Raw genomic sequence first — 26,988 nt, forward strand, 5'->3', positions numbered from 1 at the left:
TGTCCAGTCATCATTCGTATCTTTGTCATCCCTATGTACACACACTCGGGTTCCCCAGCCAAGCCAAAGCCTTTGTTGTCTCGCCGAGTGACATGCCCACGACTTTCTCGCCAATATGTTCCACCGAATAGAGTTATTGAATTAGGGAGTTTTAGGTTACCCACGAGGCATGAGAAAATGAGTGTCTGTCGATTGAATTGTCCCGTGTGTTCGCTATCTCCGAACGATTGCTGACTCAAACTGCGCAAAAACCATTTCGTCAACACAAGCTCTCATACAGAGTTCCTACCAGGAACAGCAAGGGGTAAGCCACCACTTCCAGCAGGTTTAGGGGGCGGTGCCTGGGGCTTTGGGGGGTTCTGAGGCGTCTGGGGCTGTGGAGGAGGAGCTTGCGGCTTGGGAGGTGTCTGAGGAGCAGCGCCAGGCTTATTCCCGTTTGTTGCACCTCCAGCGAGAGCACCAGCCATGAGAGCTCCGGCAGGGGCAGGGGCTGGCTCCTTCGGGTTATTTGTGTTTGTGTTGCCGCCCGCCTTGGGCGTACCTCCAGCCGGAGGCTTGGGTTTTGAGCCGGCCGCAATTGCGCCAGCGGGAACAGGAGCAGGTGGGACGGGTTTAGCACCTTGGTTTGGATTACCTTTGGCAGCACCAGCGGCATTTCCTCCAGCTGCAGCAGCTCCAGCTCCAGCGGCGGCGCCGGCCTTCTTCGGATTCGCAGCAGGTGGTTTGGGCGCGCCGGCGGGAGGTTTGACGGGAGTAGCAGCAGGGGCAGCGGGAGGAGGCGGGACGGCGGCGGGCGCGTTGGGCGGCGTGACCTTGGCCGGAGGTGGTTGGACCTTGGCCGGAGGTGGAGTGTTGACCTTCGCCTTCGCCTTCGCCTTCGCCTTGGCCGCCTTCGCCTTCTTCTTCTTCTTCTTCTTCTTTTTCTTGCCGAGGAGCTTAGCGAGTTTCTTGAGAATCTGGCGCTCCTTGATGTGAGGCTCATCGGGACCAGCGGCTAGCGCGGTCTCGGGCTGTTCAACAGCGGCGACAGCAACGGGGGCATTAATCTGAGGCACGTCGGCCTGAGCACCAAGCTCGCTATATCTTTGTCAGTTCCTTGAGGTCAAGTTATTGAGGGACAAGTATCAGCGTACCCCAAGTCCCGTTGGACAACATCCGTCCCCGCCGGGGCACCGTTGATGCCGACGAGGAGGGCCGAGGCGAGCAGGAGGGCTGGCGTGAAGTATCTCATTATAGTGAGTGGTATGGTATTTGCTCAACAAATGATTGGGGGAGGTTTTGACCAAGACAAGCTTGGTGCTTGATAGGAGGGGAGTACTCGTATCTGAGGTTGCCGTTGGGGTGTCGGCGTAAACTGAGGAGCCTGCCTGACCTTTCAAACCAAGATGTTGGCGATCGATGACTTCTTTAATACTTCGTGTAGTCAACAAGAAGTGAGTGTCTATTCTGGCTAGAGCCCAGGGATGTGCAATGCTCGTCCAAACCTTGGAATAGCGTCCATTCTGCCAGCCGTAAAGGTGGCCCGTCGATCCATTGGCCGCGACTTCAGATTAACGTTCACGGAAAGGGCGACTCGCGAGTGCCTGAAACTAGCAATCGCATCTCCAGGTCGACTGCATCTAGAGTTCACGGCTCCAAGTGCCCAACCCCACGAGAGCCACGCACCGCATAGAGCCGGATCGGCGGTGGTGGAGGATACTACCTTGCATCTGGCTCGCCTTGAGTTCTCTCAGGGTGGGAGGCATCTCCCTGCGTCGCTAATTCTCCTAACTTTCTTGGATGAAGAGACGTTTCGCTGCGGCGTTTCGTGGGTGGAGGCTCTCCTCGTCTGATGTAAGTCTTGGGCAGAATTCTGCAGGAAGACGCGAGATAGACCAACTCATCCGATGTCGATTCGTTTCAGTCCCCTCTTAGGATGGTGTGTCCTAGAAGTTGACCTGGACTACTCCTCTACCCTTCCGTCTTCTCGGCAAGCGGAGTCCTTGTCTTAAGCTTACCTATGGCGCCAAAGGTTCGAGAGGGTAGGGTAGGGGAAGCCAGGGGGTGGCTGTCATCTCCTCGCGACCACACTGGCGGTTCGACTTCGCCCGAATGCAGGTTGGAAGCTTCGGGAACCTTGTCCTCTCGCGATTCCCTGGATTCTGACGATAGTTCAGTGAGTTTGTGTTAGCTTCATTTCGAAAGTGTTTTGAAAGCCTGACGGTCTAGTGCGTGGCCCGTGGTAGGTTTACATGCAGGCTGAGAAGTAAATCGTCGCCTGCCGAGAAACTCAACTTCCCAGTCCATGCCTGAGAAAAACGTAATTCTCTCCTTGGTCTGGTTCTTCATCCAAGAATCCACGTTGCGGAGAGAAGCGGGAAAAAAGAGAATTAAGGTCAGCATAGTTAGACTAGCCCGCGGCTCTGCAGCAAAGTTTTCAGCAAACGCAACGCGATGCAATCTTGCATCACGAGCCACATAGGCAAAACCGACGACGATTATCATATCGTCGTTGATATCATATGTTGCTTGGATACGCCAAGACTGGTGCTCTCCCATTTGGATGTCAGCGAAACGTCCTGACAGCTGGCGTGGAGAACGACGGAGAATCCCTTCAGACGGCAGTGGTAAAGAGCATCTCGTAGCGAACCGTGGTGCACCAAGGCACACTCAGATGACAAGATCGGGTGCTCTACATGTCCTCATGCGAAGGAATGTTGACAGTTTGGATGGCAAAGCGGAAGTCGCTCACGGACGTTTAGCGGCGACCAGCCACCAGTGGATATGCGTGGCGGACGAATCTGGTGCATGAAATGGCGGGCGAGGTGGGCTGCCAAGCTGCCTGCTTCCCCGGCGGTGATCTCCCAGAGAGTCGGGAGTTATCCACAAGGATCGACGTCCCACAGATATCGTTTCATGCGCCTCTCATTCTATAGGGCATGCTGGATAGTCGTGGAAACCAAGGCAATTGTTCACGGGGCGGGCTCAATGGGCTGGTTACTCATTCAAAAGTCAGGGCTATCATCATCTGAAGAGACCAGACTGAATCATGCCTAAGTGGCGTATCAGAAGACAAGACGTTGTTGAGGCGGATATGCAGGTACGATGGCTCGGCCAATTGCAGTTCCACGACGTTTGCCTTGTGATTTCCGTGTCGTTTCCTTGGTGGTCCGTTGGGTGAGATTCCGCCGCTGCCGTAGGCAAGGTTACTTAGTCTGCTGCGAATATTATGCAGTTGATGTTCGCCTCGGCAGTGTCAACTTGGCAAACGCGGCCTGGTCCCTCGAAGCGCGGGAACTCGACCTTGATGTTTCCTCAGATTCGCGCTGCAAAAGAAGGTTTCTGCGTAGGCGATCTTTGTGCAGATCTTTGAGACTTGCAACGTGCAGGAAGTTGGAACCGATGGCATGAGACTCCGTGGCGCAGATTCCCTTATGTGATGATGCCGCAGAACCTACAGTTGAGCTGTTGCCAAGGACCCTTGGCACGGTCCTATTTTTGGTCTCTTGCAGTCCTGGCCAGAACTCTATAAGGTGTTATCCTGCGGTCTTGACTCTTGAATCTCTTGACTAAGTATCCGTAGGCGGTGTGGATAGACAGGCAAAGATAAACTTTCAAGACCGGAGCTGCGAGCCAAGACATCAGAATCTGGATATACGATGCGTGGGCCACATGCCATGGGATTACGGAACAGGCTCGATCGAGATATGACGAGAGGATGTAGAGATGGGGTAACGAATGCTTGGTCAAAGTCAGGGCCATCCGAGTCGTGTTGATGGCCTCATGGAGGGGTACCTTAGTTTGGCACCGAGGGCGCGTCTGAGCATCGAAGAAGGGCTGGCGCGACTTACATAAGCCCCCTCCATATGTGCCTTACATAAGCCCGCACGATGTTCCGGTCGTCCCGGGCGGATGAACTTTAGACCGGCAATGATTCGGGATCAGAAGATGTGGCCGAAGATCAGCCGGCCTGCTGCTGAGGTAAGCCGGAGAAAGGCGTGGGCAGCTGATGGAGGTACGTACACATATGTCCCCGCCAGGGCAGCGGGTTTTCCCCCGCGGGCCCCGGTGGACCGGCACCTGTTCCCCGCGCTCTCCCCCCTTCTCTGGCACTTCCGTAGGATCCTCCGTGCCCCTCACTTTTCACCGGTTTTGTGGCTGCATCGCCAGCCGCTTTGTGCAACATCCCGTGCTGTTGTCGTTTGATCACTTCATTTTGCGGTACATTGTCTTAAGCGAATGCCTTGTCAATAAAATGAGGGGTTTTCACGTCTGCGGATATGACTAACACTGCGTACAAGGGGGAGAAAACGTTCCATACCCCAATCCTACACGTCATGACTTTTGACTCCCGGGTTCTTATCAAAATGAGCTGCCTCTCTTGGCTGAATACGCCATTATTCCGCGTTGACTAAAGCTACGCGATCCCGGGCGTTCCTTATCAACTCTCGCCGGCCTCCGGGGCCGTGCCGGCAGACTACTCTACGCGATGCACCTCTGCATGAAGCTAAGCATGCACACAGAGATATCTTGGCTTGGACAGGCTGGTTTATAATGAGAGCAACCCCGAGTTGGGATAGTCTTGGAGATGCTTCGTGATCAGGCCGACCACTTGAAATTCAATCTTCGCGAGACTTGTTCTCGCTCAGTTTTGCAATATGGGTTCCAACCGCCCAGTGATAATTCTGGTCCTGATCTGGCTGAGGATCTTTGGCATCGCGACTTGCTTAACGACGGGTAAGCTCAACACAGTTCACTATAGACTAATCTATCAACTGATTTGACTTCTAGTCAAGGGTGTTCCATTTCCTGGCCTGATAGATGTGACTCTCGACGAATTGGCCGAGGGTCTTGAAAACGGCCTCTTCACGAGCGTTGACCTTGTCAACGCCTATCTCGGTCGCATCAATCAAGTGAACAGCACGCTCAATGTCGTGACCGAGTTGAACCCAGATGCTCTCTCTACTGCCGCCGATCTGGACTTGTCACGCGCCAATGGCACAATCAAGGGTCCGCTGCACGGCATTCCCATCCTCATCAAGAACAATATCGCGACTGCCGACCAGATGAACAACACTGCGGGCTCGTGGGTGTTGCTGGGTGCCAAAGTGCCCCAAGATAGTTTCATGGCGAAGAAACTGCGAGAGGCCGGCGCGATCATTCTCGGCAAGACCAACCTCAGTCAGTGGGCCAACTTTAGGAGCAACAACACGAGCAATGGCTGGTCTGCGTACGGAGGTCAGGTATACGCTGCCTACTATCCTCAGCAAGATCCGAGTGGGAGCTCCAGTGGAAGTGGTGTGGCCTCAGATCTTGGTCTCGCACTTGCTGCCTTGGGTACCGAGGTATATAACACAGTTTCATGTTTACTAGATAATCTTTACTAACGTTCATCAGACCGACGGATCGATTGTATCACCTTCTCAGCGAAATAACTTGGTCGGTATCAAGCCGACCGTTGGCCTAACATCCCGTCACCTTGTAATTCCCATCAGTGAGCATCAAGATACCATCGGCCCTATGGCCCGGACCGTGAAAGATGCCGCGTACATCCTATACGCTATCGCCGGCGCAGACCCCAACGACAACTACACGTCAGCCATCCCCAATAATGGCGAAATACCAGACTACCCGGCCGCTTGCGACATGTATGGTCTTCGTGGCGCTCGGATCGGTATTCCTCGCAACGCCATCGAGCTATTCTCCGACAACACCACGGGCACCGAAACCGACGCTTTTGAGGAGACTCTCGAGGTCTTCAAGTCTGCTGGTGCCGTCATTGTCGACAATGCTAACTTCACCGCTGCGGAGCAGTTGGCAACATCCAACTCCGAGACCATCGTTCTAAACGCAGACTTTATCTCAAACTTGGCATCATATCTCGCCGAACTCACCGTCAACCCGAACAATGTCAAGTCTTTGGCCGACGTCCGCGAGTTCACGCAATCCTTTGAGCTTGAGGACTATCCTGATCGTAACACAGGTATATGGGATGAGGCTCTCGACGAGCAAGGGTTCAATAACACCGACCCGCGATTCTGGGCCGCGTGGCAGGAGAGCGCATTTCTTGGTGGCGAGGGCGGACTATTCGGAACACTGGAGCGACATGATCTCGACGCCGTAATCCTGCCAACCAGCTTTTCCAGCACCTGGGCTGCCATCGTCGGGGCACCTGTGGTTACAGTTCCCCTGGGTTTCTATCCCGCAAATGCCACAGTGATCAAGAACAGGAGAGGTAACCTCGTCGACACTGGTCCTCATGTCCCGTAAGTAGACTGTACATCTAATTGCTCGATGTTGAAGACTGACTGCTCGTAGATTTGGTATCAGCTTCCTCGGTGCAAAGTTCTCAGAGGCAAAGCTCATTAGCCTGGCGTATGCCTATGAGCAGAGGACCAAGACGAGGGACAAGATCCAGCCATACATCACGCCTAACGTCGAGATCGGTGACTTTGCTGGGTACTAGCGGTGATCACTCCTTTTCAGAGGAAAATTTCTTGCAAGTGTAATTGTTAACCTTTAATTCTATTGGGGCCGACCTGGGGAAATCGCACCGGCTCGGTCACCAGTGCCTCAACTGTTAATAGCCAGGCTATTGGGAGAAAATACATCAAGATATTGTACATCACTAGCGTTTCTTCGAATCCCGTGATGATTCTGAGCTTTCATGAAGGCCAACGAGCGCGATATTCATCGAGACCGCCCCTCATTACCAGCCGGGTTATCCGAGATGGCGATGTGCGTGTGCCGTTCAGGAACCCGAAACTCTATTTCATCGGCATTGGGAATTTCAGTTCTCCCTGAGCCTTCACAATGGACATAGCAGAGCCACTGACCGACTTTTTGAGAGTCTCAAAATGAAGGCGGCATCTCATGTAACCTCAGTGCCAGTGGATGATCACTGCTCGCATAACAAGATGGAAGAGTACGCTACGAGACCTTTTCCACTCCCAGAAATGTCTTGACTCGGTCTGCGAAGTGTCAACAGATCGATTAACCCATCAGTTCGTCCCAAGATCTAAGCCGCACCTTATTTCCACATTTGACATCATAGGTTTCACCAAGACATCGACGTCATCATCTACCTAGCTCTAATCAATAGCTCGATGTTTCCCTCACCCTAGCTTCCTTGAACTAATTTTCATGGAGAAAGACGCCAGCACCAGCTTCCCCGCAACGGTAGTTTCTTGAAGGTAATGAGAATCACCGGTTACACACGGTGCCACGTGTTGTTGTTGTTGTCGGTGAACTATCGGTATGATAGCCGCAGCCCCTCGATACAATCCCACGGAGGTCGCCGTGGCTCCCAAGGATGAGTTTGGGTGGCGCTGAAGTGAACCCCAAGAAAGCCAAGGGATCGAAGTGGGAACACGGAGAAAGGGCCGACTCGACAAACCCGAACGCGCTGTCAGGCGATGCGCACATGCAACACGCCGCCGTCCCGCCACAGTGCAACATCGTCGATCACTCGCGAAGCTCTGAGCTGGGGCAACCGGAGAAGCTCTCATTATCAGGCCGCATTGAGCTTCCTGTCTCATCCAATGTTGCTTGCCCTCTCATTACATTTCCTCCCAAGAGTGTGCCAACACCTTCATTGATATCAATTGATATCGTCCGGTGGGCGCAGCAGCAAAGCTCGCACTGACCTCCCCCCTCCCAGCATCATCGTCCCATCTCCCACTGGATCACCACACGGTCAAGTCGTCGCCTCCCGGCTCCGCTAATTCCTCTCCACAACTCGCCAAATTTTTTCCTTGGACGGGGCTCCAGTCCCTGAAAAGCTCGTCCTGTTCAACCTCCCCTTACTTCGTCACATTCCCGTGCTGTAGTGGACGGCACGGCACACAAGCCAAAAGCGAACCATGCGTCCTACTACTACAGCAGCGCCGGGCGAGGACATGTCTGCCACCGACATGAAGTCCGAGAAGCACGGAGGAAGGCCCGAGAACGAGATCGGGCCCGGCGAGGTGGATGTGGATACTCCTCGTTCTCTCCCGCCCAAGGGCGACGAGACGAACAAGTCGTCACGCGACAGAGAAGAAGTCGTCGACGCAAGCGACTTGGAGGTCGGCACCAACCAGACCGACTCGATGAGGGGTTCCAAGGGGAAGGGAGCGAAAGTGGCCCGGTTCTACAGGAAGTTCAGGCTTCCGATTCATGTGTTTGTATGGATGTTGTTCACGGCGTAAGTTGAGAACCTCTCCCATGCTCTCAGATGCCCCCCTTGGTGGCATCGGTTGACCGAAATACCCGGACAGATGGTGGATCGTCGGCCTCGTCTTTCAGCGCGATAAGATGGGCTGGTTGAAGTCATTCCTGGTCTATCTCGCCATCACCATACGCATCGTCACCCTGTGGCTCCCTGCCGCTGCCGTCATGGTACCTTTGCGTTTCGTCTGGAAACACACTGTCGGCAGAGCGTACGATATGATCCCAAGCAAGCTGCACCAGCCTCTTGCCGCGCTTCTCACCATCGGAGTGTTCCTGGTCGGTTCAATGGTCCCGGAGGAAGTCGGCGAGAATACTCGTGCCAGCCGCGCCATCAGTCTGTTCGGCCTGCTTCTCATGATTGGTCTTCTCACTCTCACCTCTCGCGACTGGAGGAAGATTCCCTGGCACACCGTCATTGGCGGGATGCTCACACAGTTTATCATCGCTGTCTTCGTGCTCAAGACAGGCGTCGGCTACGACATCTTTGCCTTCATCTCCGAGATGGCCCGGACGCTTCTGGGTTTTGCAAAAGAGGGTCTCGAGTTCTTGACGGCGACTGAAGTATCTGCTCTGACCTGGTTTCTCATTTCTGTGATCCCGGCCATCATTTTCTTCATCTCGCTCGTTCAATTGCTCTATCACTGTGGGTTCCTGCAATGGTTCATCAAGAAATTTGCCGTCTTCTTCTTCTGGTCCCTCCGCGTCTCAGGTGCCGAAGCCGTGGTGGCGACGGCAACCCCCTTCGTCGGGCAAGGTGAATCGGCAATGCTGATCAAGCCCTTCGTGCCGTACCTCACGCTGGCAGAGATCCATCAGGTCATGACCTGTGGCTTTGCGACTATCGCGGGATCAGTGCTTGTTGGTTACATCGGCCTCGGCCTCGATGCCCAAGTCCTCGTTTCGTCCTGCGTCATGTCAATTCCGGCAAGTATTGCAGTGTCGAAGCTTCGCTACCCAGAGACGGAGGAAAGCATCACTCGCGGTAGCATCACGGTGCCGGAGGACGAAGAAAAGGCCGCCAACGCCATCCACGCTTTTGCTAACGGAGCTTGGTTCGGCATCAAGGTGGCTGGCATGATTGTCGCCACCCTTCTCTGCATCATCTCCTTCGTCGCCCTCATCAACGGCATCCTCGGCTGGTTCGGCAAGTTCCTGGGCATCGATGACCCGCCATTGACCCTTCAGCTTATTCTGGGCTACGTTTTTTACCCTGTTGCTTGGTGTCTGGGAGTGCCCAACAAGGATCTGCTCACCGTGGGAGAGCTCATTGGAATCAAGATCATTACTAACGAATACGTTGCTTTCAACTCTCTGTCAAGCAAGGTTGAGCCCTACGTTTCCATGTCCCCTCGCTCCAGACTCATTGCAACCTATGCTTGCTGCGTAAGTACACTCTTAATAGAGTCGTCAACCTACACGTAACATGAAACTGACTAAAAACCAATAGGGCTTCGGCAACATTGGTTCTCTCGGCACTCAGATCGGTGTTCTCTCGCAGATTGCCCCAGGACGCGCTGGTGATGTATCACGAGTTGCCTTGTCTGCCTTGTTTGCCGGCGTACTTTCGACCCTCACGTCTGCGAGCGTTGCTGGCATGCTGTACACTGGCTAGCTTCGGGTTAGAGGCTGAGGTTTAGGTCACGACAATAGAATCATCTTACGCTGTATCACATGTAACAATATCGGTAGGACAATTATCTGCCGTGACATGATACTCCCTGCTCGATGCGAGGCCTTCCAACCGTTCTCCACGTGCCAGACATTTGCGACATGCAACATTGACTGTTCATAGTTCAACAGTCTGCGGATCTAGTCTGGGCATCCTATGCTTCTGAGGCTGAGTCCAAGGCTTCATGATTGGATCCGGCCCAGACGGTCATGTAGGCCAAGCACCTGCTAGGAGTTTGCGGAAGCCGCCGGACCACCTTAATGCTTAAAATACTGAAAAACCGAGATGTCTTCTTCGGCTTGAGTAGCGGCAACTGACTCTCTTCAGCTGATCGGCAACGGAGCTGGCCGTGGGAGCGAGGAGGCCCTCGAGAATGCCGTACCTATCCTGCATGGCGCTAAGAAGCCTTACGCTTAGCAATGTGTCCGTTGAGCAACGCAGTCAAGGCATCTAGGCTGTCTTGAGCTGGCGTTTGCAGCCTTCTTTGCGGTAAGGCGGCAGCGGCCGAGGCTGAATTCCTATGACCGCATCTCGTGGTCAACTTCAACTCTGGGGGTCGGGCAGTATTCGTTAGCTACGGAACACAACTGAGCCTCCGTGTCTCAATTAGCGAAGATTGCGAAACCTGCTTGCTCTGCGCAGCATGAGTCAAATTGTTCTCAAGAGTCAGGAACCAGGAATCAGAGCCTCGGCCTCCCGCTCGTCCTCTGAACCCCTCCCCGCGTACCCCATACCCCAGGTTAATCAAGACAGCCAAGAGACGGAATCACGAGTCTCCCCGCCAATTCACGTAATGGAATCTCTCATACTCAAATGGCACAATTGGTCTGATCGTTGGGCGGCCAAAGTGTCTGCTCAAGAGATGAATGGCGTTTAAGAGGTTCCGCTAGGATGCAAACCTCTTACGAGAAATTTATCTCTTAGTGCCAGTCCATTACCCCATCGCTTCCCATTCCCCAACTGTGCGTTCGTCCCAAGCTTTTCCCAAGAGCCATTGGATACCTGGAGAAGGCCTGGAATTACCGAACGCACATGGGAATTTCCATATCGCACCTTCGCTGCCCTGGTTAGTCTGATCTGGGGTGAATCCGAGGTATCACTGATTCGAGAGGGAGCAGTTGGAAGAGCCGGGGAAAAGTGGTCCTCTGCAAAGAGGGTTCGGAGAACTTCTTTTCCCCATGTCTTGGAACTTTGCGACGGTGTGCCAAGGGACAAACAACTAATCCCTCGGCGATGGCGGTCGTGGAAACACTAGAAAATGTGTAGAAGACGCCAGTGAAGGGGATACCTAGCCATCTTCAGGCACTTAGGAAGACTTAGAAATAGTGTCGGCCGTGTGTAGCCGTAGATACGTTGGCAGGGGAAGGGCAGGGTAGCATCCCGAGACTCGCGATTATTCGACTGTGCAGTAGGCTGCAGAGGAGACTGCATCGACAATTGATTCGACTGCGATGCAACAGCGACATTGTCGTCAATCATACCTGGATCTGTATAGCGATTCTGTGCTTGCTAATAATTGACTACCTTACAATGAACACATTGATAAAGCAACTCGAGTCTTCAGCAACTCCGTGGTCTTCTCGCCGTTGCGAATCCTCAGAGAGTCTAGTGCGGCTTCAACTTGTGTTTTGCAGCCTCCGGCACAGAGCACTAGAGCAAGCCACCGGCAGACTGGTTTGCCTAGAGGTTAGGAGGCTGTCCGAGGCGCGTAGCCGGGCCAAGGCCGGAAAGTTATCAAATCGAGGCGGGCATACGAGTCTCTGGAGCAGTAATGGGGAAAATACCGCATCTAGAGGCTCTTGGCAAAGCTGATCCGGCACGATATTCGGGTTAGAGGCGCGTTGGGAATGGCGCGATTTGATTACGGAGTACTTTCGTGCTTTCTGCGAAGCGCCGGAGCGGAGGCCGTTTCGATTTTCTCGGGGGGAGGAGGAGGGGAAAGAAGGATACCAATATCAGACGCCCGCACATCGTCCCGGGGGACCATCGCACCGAATCGTCGCACCGAATCGTACCGTCTGGTTGGACGGTAGTTGACGTCCCCGTTTCGCGGTGACGGAAGGGAATTCGTCACAAGTTGCTCGGTAGCCTCTACAATGGAGAGGAAACAACTTCAATAGCCGTCAACTTGCTCACCGACGGATCCCAAAGTCAATATCCCTGCTCTGTCCCGCTCGCTATCCTAGATCTTGCAGCGCCTGGACAGACGTCGGGAATTACGAGCTGGGTCCTTTTAGATGACGACGAACCGGCCTCGAGTCGGCTGCCTGCATTCTCGACCAACGCGTGGGACCGGGACCGGGACTTGGGGACTCGTGTATTCCTGCGGTCTGCGGAGGATGGGGACCTTGGGGAACGGGATGGATCATGGCGGCAAAAGATCACAGTCTGACAGGCTGATGTCTGACTGTCTGTTGGCTGTTGATTGTTGACTGTGACTGTCTGTCCGCTTGCAAGCTGGTGCCCAAATTGTCAGAGATGCACTGATCGCCAAGCACCACAGGCTGAGGGTCTTCCCCCCGGATGGCTGTGCACTTTGTGAGTGGATTTCTGAGTTCAACGGCGCATCTGGCGCTGTTGGGCCTGTTTTCGTCAATCAGAGGGGAACAGTATGTAACATTACCATCTTCGGTATGCGATCCGGCCGAGTGTCCCAAATTAGCGTAATGGAAGTCAAACATCGAATCTGCCCTGGCGCCGCCATTCCAGAGCTTCGTCAGTTGCAGTCGAAGTCAAAAACAGAGTCTCATTGACACGGATACAGCTGGAAGATTTGCTGACCTTTCCCAGTCAGCCCAGACGCCCCAGCTAGTCAGATACTAGATAGAGAGTCCCGAGAAATGCAGAATGGACATTTGGGCTGGAATGTGGGAGAGACGCTGCCGACTCTTTGGGAATGGTTCCCGCAGGACAGGACGCTCTGCCATTCGTACGACGCACACTAACTGGATGGGCAGGGGACTTGCATCCGGCCAAGTGCCCGAGCAAAGCGACGGGGTCTCGCGGGGCTAATGCGACCGTGTGGCCATTCAGTCCCGGCTCGCAAGAAACAAAACATGCTGGCAGATTTTTTCTTTCTTTGCGGCTGTGCCAGGTAGTATGGCAAAGAACTGCGAGACGGGAACGTGAGCCAACTTTACGACTTATCCAAGACAAGACAATTCCAGCCATTGACTTTGGCAGACTTTGACAAGACAGGGCAAAGTGGCCGAACCGTCCCAAGCCATCCGAGGTGGCCCATCGGTAGTCTAAGCCAGAGTTAGCCAAGGGCGAGGATAAGCTCGGGCAAACCCATGCTCAACCTTTGGCCAGTTCCCGCCCCGAGGCAGGGAAGAGAAGTACAGGGGCCATGTGGAGGAGATAAGGACCTGCTTATTTGGGCCAGAGATAAACGTCTTGGCGGGGAGATAGAGCAAGGCTCTGAGTGGACGAGGCAACAGCTGGAGAAGCGATGGAGGGGGGAGTACGGCAGGGAAGATGGTGGTTGGGGAGAGGTTTGGGAGGGATGATGTGGATGGGTGGGAGATGCAGCGCGTTTCTAGAACGTAAGATGGAATGCCCACGCGGACGATATTATCAATAAGCGTTAGTGTCAGCGTCGCGATTAGACTTATTTGGCGACCCGCTGGTGAAGCTGAACACCTAAAAGGTTCACATAACATGTACGTATTCATCACTCTGCTCTGGTCTGGGCATTGGTCCCTTGTTGTGACTTGTGGAGGGCACATCGTGAAGGGTACATGAGAGTAAGGACTGGGAATTTTGGAACGGACGTCCTCCAACGGCTCTACCCACATCCTGTCTGCTTAGCAACGGGTGGGTTAATTTGCGGGAGGTTGAGACTCCAAGAAGCAACAAGCGATTCAAGAGATGGACAAGCCGTTGACGTTTCTTGGACACGGGCACGACGGGGCAGATAGCGCAGTGGCGCGCATCCTAAGCTTTTGGCAGACGCAGCCACCACTTGGTCTTGTCGTCTGGGGCTGTCAGAGAGTCAGTCAATGTCAGTGATGCGACTTGATGCGACGAACGGTCGATGCTTCAGTGCAGTAGTGGTAGATTCACATCATGGAAACTGGGCAGAGACGGCCACGCCGATATCTATCTGTGCCTCGTGAACACTGGTTCATTCTCTTGCAGGGTCGACGACTCAAGGAATCCCGCTAGGCTCTCCCAGTACTGTCCAGCGTGATTAGCAAGTAATACTCCGTCCATCAGCAGCAGCACAGTTCGGATCGATTCAGCGAGCGAACAGCCTATCTGGGCACGAGCCATCGGCGGTGATTGGCGTGACGGTATGAATCGTGGCTTGAGGGTGCCCCCGCAGATTGCCCGAGTAGATGGCCATCGCGTGAGCCTTCTATCTCTTGGCTCTCTGTGACTTGACGAGAGATGGTCGAGGTGGTGGTCCCTGTCCTGGCGTGCCTGGTTGTCGTAGGCCTTATCCGTGTCCGAGACACCCACGCTGTGAGACAGAAACAGCTGGAGTCTGCGTATTCACACACGCCGTCTATGTCTCTCTGCCTTGCGCGATACTAGCGTAAAGTGTAGGGTAAGAAAAGGCGTACCGGGTGGCCAGGCGGACTGATTGCCTACCTACAGGCTACCTGTCTCGTAGTCGGCAGACTTGTAACATGATCGTGATGAAAGACTTGTTGATCTCCCGCTCTTCGCGATAAATCGGGAGAAAGAGGAACAGTGAGGAAAAACTGAGTTTGCCCCAGAGATAAGCATCATCGCGTAGTCCGTACGGCTAATATTACGGTGAAAATTCTGACAATCTGGATCAAATCTCTCGAGTAAACCTGCTGCTGCTGCTGCTGCTGTTGGAGGGAACCACCTGGCGGCTTTGCTCACTCAGCGGGCGTTATTCTAAAATTCGATTCTTGCAAGCGACGAGGCCGAACTGGAATCTGGCACATTGACCTGCTGCGTCCGGCCGTCGAAGGAATCCCGCGCACTCGGCCATTGTCTTGGTGTTTTCTTGGTACCACCGATCGTGCCCATCTCGAGCCAGGGGTCCGTCTCGCTTGAACAGGTACCTCAGGGCTCGTCCTCCTTGCTTGTCACGTCTAAGCTTTCCCCAACTCTTCATATCAGCGAGTAAGACTGGCATGAACTGGCTTCGCGAAGGACTGGGCAGCTGGGCAGTTTCTAGGCACAGCTGACTTGAGTTCACGACTCATGCTCGGCGGTTGACGATGCTCCGCGTTAAGGATTGACTTTGACTGCCAAGTATCCGTATCTCTCTCTCTCCCATCCTCTTCATCTCAACTTGTCCTCCCGATGAAGCTCTACGAAGTAAGTACCGGTATTCCTTCACCTCCGCACCTCCAAGTCACTTCTCCAAACTTGCCCGCCACCACCCATCCATCTTGCTGCACTGATGATGCCCGCCAAGGCTGAATGGCGTTGGATACGCAACGTTCGAGTGCCCAATCACAGCCAACAGATATTACAAACCACAACTGCCCGTGCTGCCCTCGTTCTTGCTTCCTTTGCGCAAGACAAGTGAACCCTTGCCACGCCTCCCCTCCATCTAGTGTAGAGAATCAGCCTATCCTTGTCTTACTGTCGTTTCCTGGCCCATTCGTACCCCGGTAGACAGGCTTTTTCTCCACCACAATCCCCCTCCCCTCACTCATCCTTCAGTCCCCTCCTCCGGCCGGTGCTACTGGGTTCTGACTGAGGGATACTGGAACTGGCACACCAGAGAATGGAGAATCTGCCTGTGAGACACGGCCTTTACTCACCTTTCTCTCCACAATCACTTGGCCTAGCCTGCGAAGAACCGCGAACGTGGTGCGGGTACCTTAGTCCCCGTAGTCTCCATAATGGGCACGCATGTACTCCGTACACGCAACGCAAAAGAGATACCGAAAGATAGTGCGACCAACACCCAAAGGTAATACCAACAGTCAAACAACCGCGTAGAACTCCATAAGCCAATCCGTCTCCGACTACCACTCGGCGACGCCTGCAGGGATCCTTGACGGGTGTATCTTAGCGCACGACGCCAGTCCCCAGTCTTGCAGGCTCCATCAAGACCCCCAAGCAAGCTAGGCCAGGTCCAGCCCACGAACCTGCGAGCGACATGGGATGTATGTGTGAGCGACAGCTCTGATCTGCCTGTCTTGCCTCGCCCGCTGGTATGGCGCCGCCGGGTGTCAGTCGAAACGGGATGCGAGCTGCTACCTATTACCCTTCCCTCAAATGCGGCAGCCTCTCTATCGCGCCTCCGTCCCTGGTCCCGCAAGCCGGCGCTGAAATCTTAATTAAAGAACCTCGAACCCCCCTCCCTACGTCGATGTGCTTCTTGCTCTTCCTTCTCTCCCATCCCTCTCGCTCCCAGAGCTCTCTGTTGTCAATCCCTTCCTTCTGTCTTCGGCCAATCTCAGAAGCAGAGCCTCTCCCATCTTGTGTGTACGATACTCGTCGTCACAAACAGCAACAATGAGCGACGGCCTTGTCAAGCGGACGTCCTCTTCGGAGGGCGCCCACGGCGGCCACGACATCGAGAAGACGGGCTACCAAACACAGACCTTCGACGATAACCTCAAGGAGAATGTCCACATCCGTGGTTTCGAGACCAGCGAGGATACGAAGCTGCATCGTGGTCTCAAGGCCCGCCACATCACCATGATTGCCATCGGTGGTGCTATCGGTACCGGTCTCATTGTCGGAACCGGCAAGGCTCTCGCCCAAGCCGGCCCCGGCTCCGTCTTCATCTCGTACACTCTCGTCGGTTTCATCGTCTTCCTCGTCATGGCTGGTCTCGGTGAGATGGCTGCTTGGCTACCCATCTCTGCTGGTTTCACTGGTTACGCCTCGAGATTCTGCGACCCCTCGCTTGGTTTTGCCCTTGGCTGGACGTAAGTCACAACAACCCTGCTTTTCTCACCTCACTTCTCCCCGCACCATGTGCTGACTTGTGACGTTGCCTCCCAGTTATTGGTTCAAGTACATCATCGTTACCCCCAACCAGCTCACGGCCGCTGCTTTGGTCATCCAGTTCTGGGTAGGCCGCGAAACGGTCAACCCTGGTGTCTTCATCGCCATCTTCCTCGTCGCCATTGTCTGCATCAACTACTTCGGTATCAGATTCTTTGGCGAGTTCGAGTTCTGGCTCTCCAGTTTCAAGGTCGTCACCATTGTCGGAATCATCATCTTCTCCCTCGTCCTGGCTCTGGGCGGTGGCCCCGACCACGACCGCAAGGGATTCCGCTACTGGAAGAACCCTGGGTATGTTTTTCTTTACATCCTTTGGATCAACCCATTTTCATGGCTAACAAACTTCAAGTGCCTTCAAGGAGTACATCGACACTGGTGATGCCGGCCGCTTCTACGGTTTCTGGTCCTGCATGGTCAACGCCACCTTCGCCTACCTCGGTACTGAGCTTGTTGGTGTTACCGTCGCCGAGGCTCAGAACCCTCGCAAGACGATTCCCCGCGCGATCAAGCTCACCTTCTACCGTATCCTCTTCTTCTACTGCTTCAGTGTCCTTCTCATCGGCATGCTCGTCCCTTACAACTCCCCGGATCTCGCCTTCGCCAACAAGTCCCAGACCGGTGCCTCCGCCTCCCCCTTCGTCGTCGCTGCCACGCTCGCTGGTGTCAAGGTCATTCCCCACATCATCAACGCTTGCATTTGCATCTTCGTCTTCTCCGCCTCCAACTCGGATCTCTACATTGCCTCCCGTACCCTCTATGGTCTCGCCTCCGATGGTTCTGCCCCTGCTATCTTCAAGCGCACCGACAAGCGTGGTGTCCCCATCTACGCCCTCGGTTTCTCCGCCATGTTCGCCCTCCTGGCTTTCATGAACGTCTCCAACGACTCCAAGGCAATTTTTGGCTACTTCGTCAATCTCACCACCATCTTCGGTCTTTTGACCTGGATCTCCATCCTCGTCACTCACATCTGGTGGTGCAGGGCTCGCAAGGCTCAGAACATTCCCGACGAGATCCTTCCCTATGTCGCCCCCGTCGGCATCTGGGGTTCTTACGGCGCTCTGTTCCTGTGCATCATCATCGCCCTCACCAAGAACTATGACGTCTTCACCGGCGGCGACTTTGGCAAGGAGAAGTACAAGACCTTCATCACCGGCTACCTCGGCATTCCCCTCTACCTCATCCTCATCTTCGGTCATAAGTTCTACTACAAGACCCGTGGCGTGAAGCCCCACGAGGCCGACTTCTACACCGGAAAGGACATCATCGACCGCGAGGAGGAGGAATTCCTGGCTCGCAAGGCTGCCGAGAAGGAGGCCAGCGGTGGCAAGGGCGGCAAGGGTGGTTGGATCTACAAGAATCTCCTCTCTTGGCTGTTCTAAGTTAAACGAGTTGAGAGTTGGAGGGAAAAGGAAGTCTGTGCATTTTTCATGAATATCATGTCCTGCGAATATACCAAGGCGTGTTGGCCCGCCCACTAGCTACATAGATATCCCAATCTAGACCAAAAAGATGTCGTCTATTTTACGCAAGATACTTGACTTCTCTTGCAAGTTTTTTCCGATAAGTGATGTCGCCAAGGTGATGTGCTCTCGGAAAACAGCGGCTTAAGAACACACGCCAAACAGCCCATCAAAATCGTTTGGTGGGGGATGGGCGAATCCACCCACGATGACTCACACCTGCTGAGAGGTTCATAAATCCAAACATCCAAGCTTAGAATCGTCTGCATTCGAACAGATTACCTCAAGCACAATAGCTCAGGGGTAGAGCGCTGGGCTCATAACCCAGAGGTCCCTGGATCGAAACCAGGTTGTGCTATCCCTTTTGCATTTTTGCTACCTGAAATGGCATTTTTGATTCTATGTCGTTTTGGAATGGTTATTACTGGCCAACATGGTGTTTGCAAGAAGGTACTTCATTCTGGAAGAGTGAGTTGAGAGAAACCATCCTTCCCATTCGTGCGACTCCAGTACACCTGTCAGTGTGTGGACACACGTGAGTGGCATCATGACTGTGTAGATGGCCGTATGAGAATGAGGCTTTCGTGGGTTCTCGTCGATGATTCTCTCGTCAATCTTTCTCTTCGCTATCTATTCAGCATGGGGTGGTGATTATCTTTAGTAATAACAGTTACACCCGCTACGTATAAGCCTCGCGTGTCTTCATGCTCGAGGGCACTTTCAAATAGTAAGTACTTCAGTCATGTAGTGACAAAATAAGTACTTATAAAGTATAGTGTACACAAGTGGACTCCTGATGAGCTTAGCCTCCGCCATGTGAGGTGTCCCGTGTTGATTCCGGCAGAGATCAAAAGATACGTCGACGGCTTGTGGTCTCATCAATCAATGGCTCTAGTAGACAGACCTGGAGGCAATTGCCCGGTTTGAATCGCAAGGACATTCGATCCGATCAAGATAAAAGGTAAGCTGCCATGCTGATAGCTGTCAGCCGTCATCAGTGGCATCTATGATACCCTCAATTGGGGGTTCAGGTGCCACATTAGAGGAGGGGGAGAGTGGCCGAGACCTTGTTGAAGCCTTCGCGACTGCTAGGATGATTCTAAATATTTTGCATCTGGAAATGTTGACTCTGTAGCATGGCTTCGACCTCAGAAGCGCTTATTCGGTCATGTCTACTTGTGGCACACATTGACTACACTTGTCTCAGGACTGGATCTACCTTACGTAGCCTAAGTAGGAAGCCATCCCCCAAGACAAGAAGAGACCTCATTCGCAGGGCCCAACACCACTGTCCCGGCCTCAGAGCCTGATATAGGGCCCCCATCTTCATCAGGTGCAGGTAACATACGTTTTGATTCTATTCATCTTCGTCATAATTCATGTCATTATAGCTTCGAATTCAGACGATCTCCCACGAAAATGACTAGTCCTGTTGTTCCTCGTGTATTCCATGCATTACAATACCCAGTACGCCTATGTCCCTGAGGTACTCATCGCAGTTTCGTCGCTTTCCGAGGCTTGAAAGCCGGCTCAGCCAGCGGTTCCTGCTTGACGATAATATTATCTACGCGGTCCCATATGTTTTTCGGACTCCAGTCGCTATCGAACATTTGGGAAATCCAGTAAAGGGGATTCCCGGGAGACATGTGATTGCTACAATGGCCTGCTAAAGAGTCAGCTAAGCCGAACAGTCAGGAATTTGGACACCATCTCTGCTTACCCTCGTCCAAGACTTTTCTCATGTCCCTCCATGTCTGCCTGCAAAAGTTTTCATGAATGTCTTCCAAACCAGTCCAAAACCATCGGGCAACATGGTCTCCGAGAAAGTCGTCGGCAGCGCAGTAGGATTCGGGAGCGCGTCGGTAGTATTGCCAATGAAGCAAAAGTATGTTGGCGCTCTTTTTCGCAACCTCGAGATATTGCCGGTAAGCCTCTTGATGATTTTCTGTCTGTAGACTTTGTTAGCAGAAAGCCTACGAATCGAAAGATTATTCGAGGACTACCTCTTGCGTAGGGCAGAGGAAGGGCCGTTGCCGGTGGTGTTCCGTCGTTGCAGCAAGCTCGTGGAGCAAAATGAACGTCACCAGATAGACCGTGAAGAAGGATGTTCGAACCTTCTTGCAGCACAGTTTCTCAAGGTCTTCAAGAATATGTTCGTGGTGTTTGATCAGTCGTAGATGGGCCATCGAACGAAGTTGCGAGGTAATCGTTGGCGGGGTCGGGATTCTATCGATCAAAGGGTGGAATTCGTCTTTGGCGGGTGACATGCCTAGGCAATTTTGACTCTTCGGGTCTTTGTTGTAAATCCATGAAGGGCGTGTCATAATCCCTAGCAAACAACTCTTGTTAGAACATGTTACGCGGCATTCGTGACGACAACTCAATTGATCCAAGTCCCTGGCTTCAACGGTAGAGAAACACTTACGCTGGGTGAAACAGAACTTGAACAAGTTCAGCAGGAGGCGCCGGTCAATGGGATGTTGATCGCACTTGTTGTAGTACTCCAATGCCACTTTGTAGTGCTTCGAAATGAGCTGATCGGTGTCGCCTCGGTATGCCTGCTCCTCCCAGCCCTTTACCGCGTTGACTTCAATGTATCTTTCTAGCTGCTCTCTCGACAAACTCACGTTGGCCAGAGCATATGGTTCGAGTTTCGTGTCTTCAACTTCGCCAATCGCTTCGTTCATCCAAGAGTAGTTGATCTGGTCTGCTGGCATGGAATCTTTATCGAACTTGCGAACTCGGATATTCATCGGCACAGAACAAAGTCCTCGTGTAACGAGTTGGATGTCATGTTCAGCTTCGTCGTCCCAACTCTCGATTTCGATTATCTTAGTGGAAAGTCCCAGCTTCGTGTTGACTGCAGCGTAGTTGACATTGTAAAGGACGACATCGGCAAGTTTGGTTCGTATGCAGGGCTGGCGGTGAATGACTTTGGAGGAACTCAAGTCGACTTTCGCACACGTCAAACAGGGCCCATCGCGATTTTCCGTATCAACTTCGCACTATAGCATAGTTAATATTGAGGGTCCCACCTTCTTTGTTGTAGTCGGTGCCAAGCTTGGAACGCAACTTGGCTAACTCACCTTGAGACGCTGCATACGACATCGAATACAGGCACCAATCTTGCGAGTATCTGCCACAGCACGACGGTCCTCGTCTGTCAACACGCGTTTCCGTCGACTGCCTGACTTTGGCTCTCGCGCTTGGTTGGAGACTCTTGACTCGGTAACCTTTGGCCGGGGGACAATTTCCAGCACTCGACTTCCCTCATTGCCGCTCCTCTCCGTCGACGGTTGCGCTGGCTTTTTGTAGGGGGAGGGTCTCGAGGAAGTTTCAGCAAGGGATTTGACTCGACGGGTGGTTTCTTGTTTCAATGGCTCAAGCGGGCTGGACTCGTTTGTCGCAGTGGCTAAGCACTGTTTCCTGGCTTGCTTCTGAGACCGCGAAGGTTGGTTGATGTCCCGACCATCGTTTTGCGGACTAGACAGAGGATGACTCTCAACTTGCTGATGAGGTATGACGATATGCGAAGTCGATTTAGCTGAGGTTTGTCGAGGAACTTCGGCTGTCGACAGGAACCCGCGCTGGAGCAAAAGACATTCCTGAGGCGAAACTACATCCTCTGGGCTAGCAGAGCCATACGATAGAGTCGTCGATCCTGGCGGAGATGGCATTTGCAGGTTCACCGTAGTTGGAACGCGCTCTTCGGGAGCCTCCCAAGAATTCATCCGTTCACAGTGGCCGAAAGGTTGGCTGTGACGAGAGACCACTCGGTTGATAGGTTGATTTTCCTGCGGCTGTGTAGTAGTATTGTTCTGTTGTGTGAGGCTGTTATAAAATGGCCATGGGACTCTAGCCGCAAGAGTGCTTGCTTGTTGAACTAGTCCGCCCGTAGAGCCATCATCGAGGGAGGATAGAGCTGCAGTCCAGCTAACAGCTTGTGGCACGTCGAGGTTGTAAAGCCCATTGATGGCTTGGTAGAAACCTTGCGGACTATTCTGGGGTTCAAGAGTACCAGCATACGGCCAGTGGCCCTGAGTTGTCGAGTTTCTGTGTTGGTCATCATAGGGTGCCGAGTAACCACAGCATCCAGCATCGTTCAAAGTCTTGGTGTTCTGAATTCTGATTAGTCATTTTTCTTATCCCTTCTCGTTTGACTCAGACCGTCTTTTCACGGTTCTTGGTGGAAGGTAGCATGGGCAGAATTACTGCGAGATTCATTGAGCCAGGTCAGGAATGGCTTACAAAGACTAATGGGTCACAGTGCTCGGGCCATTGAGCTGCTGAATCCTCCATCTTCTGGTATCAAGTCGAGTGTGACCACAGTTATCGCAAAGGGCAACTGGTTTCCTTGAGTATGGCGTGAACCGGTGATGCACAGGCAAACCGACTTCTCAATCGAATGACCGGGAGAATTCGACGACAAGGGTAAGGCGCACTTGGCTTGTGTTCCCACCCGTCAATCAACTGTCAGATCTCGTGATTCGATGCTGCTCGGGACAAAGTTGAAAAAGGATTGGCTTGGGAAGATATACAGGTCGGACAGGTGGGCGTCTCCGAAGGCAGAATACTGATGAAAAATGTCGTCCTGAAGCGCCCGAAGTCTATCTTTCTTTGGAGAATACATGTATGGTGAGATAACACGGCTCCCCATTCCGCTTTAATGATAATGTGCCATCTTGGCAGCTCCCCGCTTCAAGGATCTACACCATCATTTTTAAGACCAACTATGATATTCCACCACCTCTCTGTCTTTCCCAGCATTTAGGGAGACATTTCTTCTTCCTGTCTGCGGATTGTGGGCTTTTCGGGCCAAATGCAACGGCATCCCTGCTTGTAGTCATAAATCATCCAGCAGTTGACCGAGTATGTTCACCTGTGTCTGACGGGGGCGGAGCGAAAGCATTACCGGCGGCGCTCCCTACTGCCGTATCTTTGGACTTTAGGCCCACCACAGGCGTAGACTTCGAATCAACTGACGTGCCAAAGTACATGAACGAATCCAAAGTTGACTCGGATTTACCGGAAATCTGTGTCCTATCAAGACCATCTTTGAGCTCGTGCGTATGTTAATCTTGCGACTGGGGTTAATGCGTGGGCGTTGAGCCCATCGAGGATTCAAGATCCTGCAGCGAATAGGCTGCATGAATGCGATGCTAGGGTGCAGACCCAGCATCCGGCCGTTGATTCCACATCAGGGAGCAAACAATCTGAACCCCGGTGCTGAACCAACTCGGTGCTCTCCGGGGAAGTACGGATGTTTACAACCTCTGGAATACCTGAGACATAATTTTTACTGCAGATTTTGACCACGTTCTTGATCATGTGAGTCTGCAACTCACGATACAAAGTAGCTAGGCTGGATTGGAGTTGAATCCTCGCCGAGGCAAGACGGAGTCCGACGAGCATGGGGCCACCGTCCACCAGCCCTCGATCGCCGTTAAGGGGTATTTGTCGCTCATGGGGGAGTATTGTTGACGCACTGTGCGTCGAGTCTTACTCTCCTTCTGGCCTGGACCGTCTGGAGAAGGTCTGTCTTGGTCTGTCGCCTTTCCCCGGTCCGATGGACCTCTCGGCTCATGAATGAAGGCTGAAGGATCTCAGAGCAATGTGGAGACGCACATAACGCGCCAAGTCACTATCACGAAATAGGAAAATGCTTTTGAGCGCTAACAGGTTCTAGAGTTGAGGCTGAGGAGTGCGGGAGCAGGTGGATATTGTATGGGTGTGTCTGTCGGGCTGAGACTACGAGGGTGACTAGAGATAGAGCTCTCCTGAGATTCAAGATAACTAATGAGACACAGCAAGATTTTCCGTAGTAAGATCTGTGTTAACCCTCTCGTCGTATCAGTCCCCATCACTTCCGTGAACCACATAAGCCTCGAAGCCAGGGCATTTTACCAGTTTAACGGGGAGCATACCCAGGAACGCGGCCTCGGAGAAAAGTTCGGGGACAACGACTAATCGGAACCAGAGAACAATGTACCTGTCTCGAACTCATCGTCATTCTCCCGTCATAGTATCTTATTTACTGAGTGCGCGGTCTTGGCGCTATTTTCGGTCTCACGTTACGAAAACAAATATGGGGTCCACAGGGGGCGCAAAGGGCCGTTCTTCAACCTACGTCTGCCGAGGGTCGGTGACTTTCTTCCCAGAGTGAACTCATTGACAAACGAACGCCCGAATGGGGGATTGCTCTTGTCCCCATCGAGAGTCTTTTCCTCTACAAAAGCCGCTGACGGTTTGACCGCTTGCACGCAACAGGGAAGGCGACTCAAGCGAGTCGAGCCTGGGATCGTTCGAACTTTTAGAAGGGCCTCGTGGGCTGCATCGGGAACCCAACTGAACTCTTTTGAGTTTGTTCGACAACACCCAGAGACCGGGGGCTTGACTGATAATACCTGTTGTATAAGAAGAGGACTTGTTCGTGGTTCTTGAACAAGCACGCCGGTGTGCTATCCACTGTTTAGCTTCAATCTTTCTACGGCCGAGGCAGTATGTATGCTCGATGCTTTCATCTTCGCGAAATCGGTCACTGTGACCACCGATGATGGGCCCGAAGTGGGTACATGGACTCGTGGAGTACATGGAGCATGGAGTACACGGAGACTGGAGGATTGCCCGCCCCCCCGTATTTTGTTTTGAGGGTTTACGGCGGACCCCCGACTCCTGAGCGGTGTCTGCTTCAGTCGAAACCCTGAATCTGGTATTCCTATCATAGCAGCATAGTCTTTTAGTGGACGAACCTCGTTAGCCTCACTCGGTAGTTGGGTCGAGGAACCGCTCTTAGAGCATTCCCAACAATCTTAAGACACCTTTCCCACTGGTTATCCTGCCACACATGTCTCTGCCTCGCCCAGGATTTGATCTCTGACGAGTCATCCAGCCACAGAATGCAACCTTGGATGTGTTCCGACGTGGATGGTACAGGTACTAGGCGAATAGCTGACTTGAAACGAAACCTACTTCCCATCAATTCGACCCAATAGTGCTCTTCGGCCCCTACCCGACACCATGTCACGCCGTTGTCTTGAGGCTTCAAGACACTGGATTTCAGACGGAGAGTCTATCTAGTCGCCAGAAAGAGACAACAATGCATGTGTGAGACTACATGATAGCCTAGGTATATCGCTCCACCCCGAACACCCGCAAGTAACTTTTGAGAGTCCGACAGTCTGTGGCCTGCGAGAGTCTGAACCCACCTACTCCTTCTCAACCATAGAGTACCCCCCCCCCCCCCCCCTCTCAAAGGGAGCGCTAGAGCCTACGCCATACAGACACGGGACATCGTAGAAAATAGCGTCTAGGACCCTTCTCCCATTAGAGCTCGTCTTGTGATTGGTGTCGCCGAGGGTTCCGAACGATACGAAGCGAGGATTAAGGGGCGCTAGGGTCGCACAACAGTAGATTGTCTCAAGAGTTGGCAGCTGAAGAAAAGCCTCTACTCTACCAGTTTCGTGGCTTACAGTGAAACAATAAGCGGTCAGAATGAGTTTGATCCTCTCAGCTCCCACAAATATTCTGTGCCTATCCGCGGACATCGCAAGGCCGAGGCGGTCGGCTGGCAGGCCAGATACAGATGGACTGAATTTCATCACGAAAGCGCATGGGTTCGAGTAGGTAGTGTCAATTGTATCAAACCTGAGGGACTTAAGTATGATAGATGGCTCCCTATTCCATACATAAAACTTGGGACATCATGTAAAAGTAAGTGGCCCGAAATCGATGGGGGGAGCATAGCGACTTCAAGACTCAGCGGTGCCTAACTCTCCAAGCTTCTGCCCAAGTTGACCATTAGCCAGAACGTTCCGGGAAACTTCGATGTTTCCTCCTGACATAGCCCAGGTCTTCTGAGGGGAGTCTTAGGGACTAGTGCTCCGTACTTAGCGGACACGCTGGTGCATTCCGAGGAAATCAAGTGACAGACGGGGGCTTCTGCGAGGTAATCTTAATGATGTTAGCCCTGGCGAGGATCGTCCTGTTCTTACAACATTGTCCGCTTTACCCCTGATGACCCCTATAACTAAAAGAAAAAGGAAAAAAAGGCAGCGAAAATCCCACGATTCAGAATATTATTTAATGGAGGTGAGCTTTCTTCCACATTTGATGAGAGGCCGGCAAGTAAGGAGGGGATCGTTACACAACTTGAGAGTGAGGAAGTCGGATTACTCCGGACGAGACAACACTGGCCCAGCGCAAGGTCTACTTGTTCAAGATGCTTATCTTCTCGTGGGAACGAAGCTACTGCAGGTAAAGCCTGGAGAAGTTCGGGCCAATTGTGTCACTTATTAAAATTCATCTTCCATAGGGGCTGTCGCAGGTGCTATATTGTGCGCTGACGGTACATGTCATTTGCTCTCCCATGTACTGAGTAGAGTCGGCCGCCGCTATCTGAACAAACCCCCCTTGTCTTCTCATCTTGTCGTTGTGAGGATTGGACGGTATACACGAGAAGCTAGACTGACGGGGAGAGGAATATATGTGAAGGCGATCTTGGCATCGTACGGCCAAGTCTCAATTTCTCAAAAAGCTGCAGCGCGATTGATACCACGGAGACTTACTAAGATCTTTGCATGCAGATGCTGGTTGAATGACGAGGCCTCCTTAAGCAAGGGAGCTGGAAAGTGACTAGTAGACAAGGAGGAACATGTAGCTATTGTCGGCTTGAGTGGCGGAAATGTGGTTGTGTAACAGCGCCCTGTCGTCACCGCGCCA

The 26,988-nt window shown here is 52.9% G+C and overlaps 6 protein-coding genes and 1 non-coding gene across 7 annotated transcripts; 5 read left to right on the forward strand and 2 right to left on the reverse strand.

Annotated features, from left to right (window-relative positions):
• Positions 1-183: 183 nt before the first annotated feature.
• BDP55DRAFT_167457 (uncharacterized protein) lies at positions 184-1,347 on the reverse strand. Its single transcript, XM_060565731.1, has 3 exons — positions 1,134-1,347; positions 635-1,077; positions 184-240 (listed from the first exon to the last, which is right to left on the reverse strand). Exons 1-3 carry the CDS (start codon positions 1,229-1,231, stop codon positions 236-238), a joined length of 546 nt encoding a protein of 181 aa, XP_060429064.1. The 5' UTR covers positions 1,232-1,347; the 3' UTR covers positions 184-235.
• A 3,290-nt stretch (positions 1,348-4,637) lies between these two features.
• BDP55DRAFT_729285 (amidase) lies at positions 4,638-6,445 on the forward strand (the record flags this gene model as incomplete). The annotated part of the gene is made up of 4 exons (XM_060579546.1): positions 4,638-4,716; positions 4,771-5,324; positions 5,377-6,245; positions 6,298-6,445. 4 exons carry the CDS (start codon positions 4,638-4,640, stop codon positions 6,443-6,445), a joined length of 1,650 nt encoding a protein of 549 aa, XP_060429065.1.
• Positions 6,446-7,841: 1,396 nt separating this feature from the next.
• BDP55DRAFT_553254 (NupC family nucleoside transporter) lies at positions 7,842-9,802 on the forward strand (the record flags this gene model as incomplete). The annotated part of the gene is made up of 3 exons (XM_060569273.1): positions 7,842-8,164; positions 8,238-9,573; positions 9,638-9,802. 3 exons carry the CDS (start codon positions 7,842-7,844, stop codon positions 9,800-9,802), a joined length of 1,824 nt encoding a protein of 607 aa, XP_060429066.1.
• A 3,712-nt stretch (positions 9,803-13,514) lies between these two features.
• On the forward strand, positions 13,515-13,952 carry BDP55DRAFT_665716 (uncharacterized protein). Its single transcript, XM_060575061.1, has one exon. The coding sequence runs from the start codon at positions 13,600-13,602 to the stop codon at positions 13,777-13,779; it is 180 nt and encodes a 59-aa protein (XP_060429067.1). The 5' UTR covers positions 13,515-13,599; the 3' UTR covers positions 13,780-13,952.
• Positions 13,953-16,312: 2,360 nt separating this feature from the next.
• Positions 16,313-18,189, forward strand: BDP55DRAFT_632699 (amino acid permease; the record flags this gene model as incomplete). Its single annotated transcript, XM_060572456.1, has 3 exons — positions 16,313-16,731; positions 16,808-17,101; positions 17,160-18,189. 3 exons carry the CDS (start codon positions 16,313-16,315, stop codon positions 18,187-18,189), a joined length of 1,743 nt encoding a protein of 580 aa, XP_060429068.1.
• Positions 18,190-18,556: 367 nt separating this feature from the next.
• Positions 18,557-18,628, forward strand: BDP55DRAFT_t191. The gene has a single exon. It is a non-coding gene; the product is annotated as a tRNA-Met (tRNA).
• Positions 18,629-19,454: 826 nt separating this feature from the next.
• On the reverse strand, positions 19,455-22,366 carry BDP55DRAFT_167608 (uncharacterized protein). Its single transcript, XM_060565732.1, has 5 exons — positions 21,357-22,366; positions 20,696-21,275; positions 20,274-20,599; positions 19,991-20,219; positions 19,455-19,933 (listed from the first exon to the last, which is right to left on the reverse strand). Exons 1-5 carry the CDS (start codon positions 21,999-22,001, stop codon positions 19,761-19,763), a joined length of 1,953 nt encoding a protein of 650 aa, XP_060429069.1. The 5' UTR covers positions 22,002-22,366; the 3' UTR covers positions 19,455-19,760.
• Positions 22,367-26,988: the final 4,622 nt, after the last annotated feature.

This window comes from Colletotrichum godetiae, assembly GCF_030913485.1.
Source record: "Colletotrichum godetiae strain CBS 193.32 chromosome Unknown BDP55scaffold_23, whole genome shotgun sequence".
NCBI classification, from domain to species: Eukaryota; Fungi; Ascomycota; class Sordariomycetes; order Glomerellales; family Glomerellaceae; genus Colletotrichum; species Colletotrichum godetiae.